At 41.4% G+C, this 7,500-nt stretch overlaps 1 protein-coding gene across 1 annotated transcript in view; it reads left to right on the forward strand.

Moving 5' to 3' along the window:
• The window catches only part of LOC113807391 (tigger transposable element-derived protein 1), a 9,362-nt gene extending 7,015 nt beyond the window's left edge, over nt 1-2,347 (forward strand). Inside the window, exon 5 of the mRNA XM_027358636.2 lies at nt 159-2,347. Coding sequence (XP_027214437.2) covers nt 159-1,412 — 1,254 coding nt within the window. The 3' untranslated portion in view covers nt 1,413-2,347. The remainder of the gene's footprint in view (nt 1-158) is intronic.
• Nucleotides 2,348-7,500: the final 5,153 nt, after the last annotated feature.

The following is a 7,500-nucleotide window of genomic DNA, read 5'->3' on the forward strand; positions in this document are numbered from 1 at the left end:
CACCAGGCTTTGTGTGAAAGCTTATGCAACTAAAACATACCTAATTTATATGATATACTTTTTATATTATTTTATATGTTTTTTGTTTTTTTTCAATTTGCAGTTTCAAATTAGAACTATTGTACAGGTTAATACATTTGCCCATGGTTTTTTTCCAGCATGATGTGATGTATGACATCAGCCAAGATAACACACTGGGTCCTGTGATAATGACATGTGAAGGGGCCTACCAGTCTCAGATCATGTTCCCAGGCAACACCAGAGCGGAATCCTACCTTATGCAACTGCAGCAGGTTGTGCAGGAGGGTGGATATACTCCAGATCAAGTGTTCTATGCAAGCAAGACTGGCCTTTTTTGGAAACGTCTGCCCTCCAACACCTTCATCTCCAAGGTTGAGATGTCTTCTCCAGGCTATAAGGCCAGAAATGACAGATTTACCCTCCTCCTATGTACGAATATGTCTGGAAACTTAAGACTGAAGCCACTGCTTGTTTATCACACTGTTAAGCCAAGGGATCTCAATGTGACATCATACCAGATGTTGCCTGTACACTGGAGATTTGACAGAAAAGCCAGTATGACTACCATGTTGTTTGAAGACTGGTTTGTTAACTGTGCCATTCCAGAAGTTTCAGCTTATTGTAAGATGAAGAACCTTGAAGAAAAGGCCTTAATCTTAGTGGACAGTGTTATTAACCAGCCTGAACTTGTTAATGAGTTTCATCCAAATATCAAAGTCATGTTCCTGCAAAGCAATATTTCCTCTCTCTTACAGCCTGTGGACCAGGGTGTTATAGCACAATTTAAAAGGATTTATACCAAGTCCCTCTTGCAGAAGTTGATGTTCTTCACAGAAGGTAGGGATGAAGAACTAGTCGAGAGTTTCTGGTCAAACTACAGCATGAAGGAGGCGCTCTTCAACATCAGAGATAGCTGGATGTCTGTTGAGATTCCAGTGTTCAATGAAATCTGGAGGAGTGTGTGTCCCCACAGCATCCATGATTTTGTTGGCTTCCCTAATATCACAAGAGAAATCCAGGAGATCATTGAACTTGCTAACAAGATTCCTGGTCGGGGCTTTGCAGAAATCACAGAGGATGATATCATGGAGCACTTGGAGTCCCATATGGAAGAACTTACAGCTGAAGAAGTGGCAGAGCAGGTTAAGGCCTCCCAGGAAGATGATGATGACCAAGAAATTACTGCAGCCTCATCTATGTTGACCTCTTCAGAACTCAAGCAGGTGATCAAGGTACTCTACGAAACAGAGCAGGTCTTGATAGAGAAAGAAAGGAACCCCTTCCGATTGGAACACAGCTTGCCTCATCTTAAGAGCTTAAAGGCCATCTACATTGATGCTCTGAAGAAAACAGAAAAGAGACAATCTGGTACTTCATACTGTAAAGCATAGGAAGTTCAATTCTCTTTAGATATGATCATGGTGATTCTAGGCCATTTACACTGATGCATTAAAAAAAAAACAAGAGGCTGTCAAACCCTCCACTGACTTTAAAGTATAGATTGTTCTTAAGTTATTTTCAAGGATTATAGTTTTGGAAATTAAAAATATGAGATTTATTGTGAGGTAGCATATAATAGTTTTAACGAATGACTTCTTACAGTACTGCCATGTGAGAATTAAGTGTGCAAGGATGGAGAGAAGTATGTTCTTATTGTTGTGGATAATCTTTGAAATTTTATTCATCAGGGAGTCAGTAACAGAGCTGATGTTTTATTCCTTACCTTATAAGTTATTGTTTTATATATTTATGTATGCATGGAAAAGTGCATAGATGTACAAATACCCACACAGAAATTCAAATATACATACTCACCTAGGGGAAGGCATGCATGTGCAAACACAAAAAGCACATGTACACCCATACAAGTATGTATACTTGTACAGATACATAAATTTGCTTTTCATCCTTCATCATTTTCAGCAGAGTAGAAATTGCAGGAGTTTCTCCTGTTTTCCTTCCAACATTTTTACGAAGGAAATAAGAATAAGAATGTTAAGGTTCAAACAATTATAGGTTAGGACTGTAGATTTAAGTAATTTATTTTCAGTTTTGGATATTTTGCTAAGTGATAAAAAAGAAAATTCCTCAGGTTATTCTGATGTCCTTAATTATTTATTATTTTTTCTACTTATGTTTGTTTCTTTATTTTCTTAATCTTAGAATTACTGTAATGTGTAGTATTACATGAAATGATAGTTTATTAAACTATGGAATGGAAATGCTTTGTCATTGTTTAATTTTTTGATAGTGTATTGTGTTCTTTGTACTATTTTTTTATTGTGTAAGTATAGAAATGGAAGTTCAATAAATCTTTTTATAAAGATATTTTTCTTTTTCTGTGAATTCCGTAATGCTTGGAATTTGTTTTTTGTTTTTTTATTTGCTCTGGAACTTGCTTTAATGCACTGTATTCTGACTGAATAACATTTGCTTCAGACAATGATTAAGACAAATTTAATTTTCTTACCTCGTACTTTGATCACCACCCGCCGCGCCTGACACCAAAGCAATAGACTAAATCCTAACTACACCCCATAGACAAACCAAGGAACCACAATTGTGCACTGTTCCTGCGAACAAGAAAACAACTCTCTCTTTCTCTCGCCAACCTAACACTCTGTAATGTCAACTCACAAAACTCTGCAACCGAACAACGGGAGCTCCCTACTCAGGTCACACTACCTGCTATCCAAAGCCAGACCGCTCTGCCGCCCATCGCCACTCACCGGTCTCTCGGCGTACCCGTTTTCTTTAACATGTAGCCCAACAATTATAAATTATTACAAGTCCCCGCAAAAGCAACCACTTTCCTTTTAATTATACCACACGCCCCCTTGATCTTAAGATCACTACCAACTACTGCTTTACAAAGAATTAGTACGTAGCTCTTCATCCTCTTTACTCGACTCTCCCTCTACGTAATCCTTCATCCACATCGGTCTACGTCTTTCCCGAGACTGTCGCAAGACTATATCTTCACTAGCTTCCTCTGGCTCCTCATCTGCCAAAGAACCCACCACTCTCCTGAGGTCCAGGACATGTGGCATCCCTCCAACTGACACATTATTCTGAGAGTAACATCTGTTACTGTGCCTCTCTCCCACCTTGACGTGCACCGTGCATTTGATGGCTTCACCCACACTACTCCAATTTTGATAAAAACAGTACCAACCTCATCCCTTAATGTCTTAGTTGGCATACTTGGGCATCTCCATTCACACTTGAACGCAGCTTGTCTCTCCAGATGTCTCTCCACAATTCCATTTCTACTTGGTCGGGAGGCTGCTCTAAAGAAACGACTAACATTCCATTTATCCAACATATTCTTCAACACCTGAGATCGGAAAGCAGTGCTATTGTCCATCAATACCTCATCTATTGGGCCTCTTTCTAAAAAAAAAGCTCATTTAAAATACCTGAAATTTCCTCTGCAGTCTCACCTCCCAACCGTCTCCATATAGGCACTCTACCAGGTCCACAGCCAACCATGGACAAGTATAACTCCTGCCTGTAGTGTGTCACATCAATCGCTAGTCTCCTCCAGTCATTCTTCACACTGATATTCCCTGCCTCAAGTATGTTTGGTGCAGGATCAATCGACTGACACCTACTGCAATGCCTCACCACTCGTCAAACTTTGTCCCGTGTAATTGTAAGGTCAATCTTCCTTGCCACATACAGTGTTCTATCAACTCCTATGTGGTGCATCTTGTGCAGGACTTCCACGCTCGAGACTCATGCACAACCCACTGTGGTCACCTTTTCAGCCTCTTCCTGAAAACCTAGCCAAGTCTTCTTCACTCTTATCAACACATCTGCTTTGTTCTTCTCAGACTGCACAAAACACACACACAACTTCACACTGAACTCTTCGATCAACTCCCTCAGAGTCCCCATGCGGCGTTTCACTATCATTTCTGATGCTTCTTTCTTCCGGACTCTCTTCTCTGCTGTCACTACTGAATTTAGCCAACCAACCACTGTAGCCGAATCAGTTCTAATCTCGATGTCTCTCAAACTCCATTTCAGAGCTAAGTTGACATCTTTTAATACAACGTCTAATTCTGCTACACTGATATGGTTATAATCATCCTTCTTCCTTACCCATGCACCATCCTCAACAGTTTCATTGCCAATCTCGAATATCACTCCAGTGGCAATACTACTTGCATCTCAACAAATGACTCTCTTCTCTGACTTGGGGCATTCCACCTCCCTCTAACTGGATCTTCACTACTTATTCTCCTTACTATATCTTACATCATATTCATAGTCTCTTTGCCAACCTGGTCTTCCCATCTCATACCCTCGGCTTTCCTTTTCACATAACTATTCTCTTCTGCTCAAATTTCCTTTCACTTCCGGTATCTCATTACCTCTCCTGAACATTAACTCACCATTCTTATTCATTTCCAGTCTCAGTGCTGAATGCCATCCAAAAACAAGCTTAGTTAAACAATATGTTTTACCCTTATATTTCACCAGCTGGTATTTCCACAGGTTCTTTGCTACGTGAATTTGAAGGTAGGCCGACTTAAGATCCACAATAGTTGAGGCCTGACTCATTTGCCTCCATGCTTTCAATGACTCACTGCACACATCAGTAGCATCATCACCTGTATGAGACATTACATAGCTGTTGAGCTCACGAAAATCCAGCAATGGCCGAACTTTATTCTTAGTCGGCTGTACAACTGCCATTAATGGCAACACTCCGCTTTCCACTTCCCTTCCCCATGGCACCAGTATACGTTTCAACCTCCCTGTCAAACTCCTCTTTAACATGCTCTGTCATTGCATACTCATAACAATTCACATTGTTCTTCATAATTGGCAGCCCTTTTATAAACCATTCCACAACACACGTTGTGCCATTGAATTCAGCTGAAAAATCCCTGTCAGTGATTTTGCATGGTTTGGCCTTCCATTCATTAACATCCTTTGGAGTCACTACTTTAAGCTCTTCAACTTCCATCTTCTGCGTTACCTGCACTTCCTTCATTGCCACCGCACACACGAAAAAAATCTCGTCTCTCCCCGCCTGACATGCTGAAAAGCCAAATACCACGCTTCCATTACGAATCATTACACCACCCAGATGACTGATTACATCCATCCCTATTATTACTTCAATCCCATTATTCACTTTAGAAAGCACAATAACTCCCTATTATTACTTCAATCCCATTAATCACTTTAGAAAGCACAATAACTTCCTATTATTACTTCAATCCCATTAATCACTATAGAAAGCACAATAACTTTAATTTCTAATTGGATACCTTGCACAGTCAAGTCAATTTCTATGGTGTTACCACACTCGACTTCCTTTCCATCAACCATCACCAATTTTTCACTTTTCTCATTACATTTCCCTACTACTGGAGATGCACATATTTGTGGTTGTATAACCAGAATCGATCAGTGCTCTCTGCTGTTGAAGAGTAAGAAAAGAATCCGGAGAGAGGGGAGGGTGTTAGATATCAAAGAATAGAGTGTGTTATAGGAAAGTACGATAATGAAAAGGGAAAGGAGGGAAGTAAATGAAGTAGAGCAGTGATTAATAAATGGTGTTTGGTTTGGGTGGTTGAGATGATGAGGTATGTGGAAAAGAATTGCATTTGGAGGGTTTTTTGGTTTGGGTGGTTGAGAGGATGAGGTATTTTGATAAGGGGTTGGGGGAATATAAGGGAGTAGAGCATCTGAGTGAATTGCAGTGTATTTGACTGGGGAAGGAGTAGGGACATTGATCAAGGAAAACAGGTGGCTGTTGGAGAAGTAGGAGGAAAAGAAAGGGAGACTGAGGAAGGTGATGAAGCATCAGGAAAAATGTCTGGAGAGGAGGAGTCTGAAGGACACTGTTGTGATAGAGAGAATTCATGTGAATATTCAAGTGGAAGTGGTAGAGAGGGTGAGGTATGTTGGGAGGGTGTAGGAGGAAGGGGGGTGGAGGGAGTAGCAGGAGTAGGAACAGAGGGATTAGCGGGTGGATGAGGGAGTGGAGTGTTCCCTTCAGTCATCTTTAGGAAGTTTTGGATGTCTTCAAGGGTTTCTGGAGGGGAATTAAGTACAGAGGACTGAGAAACAAAGGTTCTCTTATAAGGAGAAGGGGAGATGGATGTCTGAGGAACAGATGAAGAGGAAGGTGTAGCAGAGAATGTATTAGGAGAGCGTGGAGTGGAAATTTTGGCTGCCTGGTACAACTAAAATGAGGAGGAAGGTAGGTATCCAGGAAGTGGTAGAGATTGGAGTATCTGGATTAAGGATGGAAAATGGATTTGACTGGTGGATAGGGTGAGTAGACATAGGATGTAGGTTTTGGCTATAGGGGAAAGATACCTGGAGAGATACAGAAACATTTTGTGTAGATGCTGGGGGAGCAGAGCGTAGGACTGTTTTGGAACAACTTGAGAGAGAAAAACCTCGTCATCGTGCTTCCTGTCTGGCCTCATGTCGAATAAGGCCTAGTTTAAATCTGAGGACTGCTACCTCACATTCAAACTTATTGGCAGGGCAGCTCCAATAAAACACATTATGGGAGTCTCCATAATTGGCACGTACATGACTGAGTAGAGCAATTTGAACGGTTATGACCAGGTTCGGCACATAGAGGGCATCGGGCTGGGGAACGACAGTATTTAGCAGGATGTCCTAGACACCAACAGTTTTGATATTGAAAGGGAGGAGGTTGATATGGTCAGACAGGGAGGGATTCTCCACCAATTTAAAGGGTAGGGCATGTCTACGGAAAGTAATACTGGCAATGTTGGTAGGGTTCTTACGATGACTTAAGGTGGAATGGAGAAGCACTGTACTGATAGTACATCATTATCCGTGAGGCAGGTGAGTGTCTTCTCCACAATCTGACCAATCTTTGTTGCAGATAGGGCAGTTGAAGGTTGGATGAGGTTCTGTAGGAATGGGGTTGCCAGAGAGATCAGAAAGAGTTGATAATGTTATAGCTTGGGTTTCGGATGTAACTGTGACAAGATGGGAACAGTCGGGTTGGCTACGGGAAGAGACTTTGCCTACTTGTTTTTTGAGACACTGCTGAAAGAGAAGTGTTGTCAGAGCAAGGAGCTGTGGGGAAATCACGAAAAATCGGTCCCATTTGGCTGGGCTAAATAGAGTGTTTAAGATATTTGTAGAGTTGGTGGTGGTAGAAGGACAGGGATGTGAGGAAGAAGGAGTATTGTTGAGGGGGGTAGTATTATGGAGAGATGTATAATAAGGCTGTAAAGTAGCAGTAAGGGAGGATAGGATGATTAATGAAGAAGGTTGTGGGGTCTTAGACATGATGAAGTTGAAGAAGTTGGGAGAGTAGGAATGTCTCCTAGAGACTGAGTCTTGACTGGGGTGGGTAATGTACTAATAGGCATTGAGGAGTGGGTAGTAGTTGCAGTGTTCAGAGTCGTGGTCAAAGGAGAGCCTAGGGTCGGGGAACCGGGAGAGTTTGAATTGGTGAGGCTATCTAAT

Source organism: Penaeus vannamei, chromosome 25 (genome assembly GCF_042767895.1).
Source record: "Penaeus vannamei isolate JL-2024 chromosome 25, ASM4276789v1, whole genome shotgun sequence".
NCBI classification, from domain to species: domain Eukaryota; kingdom Metazoa; phylum Arthropoda; class Malacostraca; order Decapoda; family Penaeidae; genus Penaeus; species Penaeus vannamei.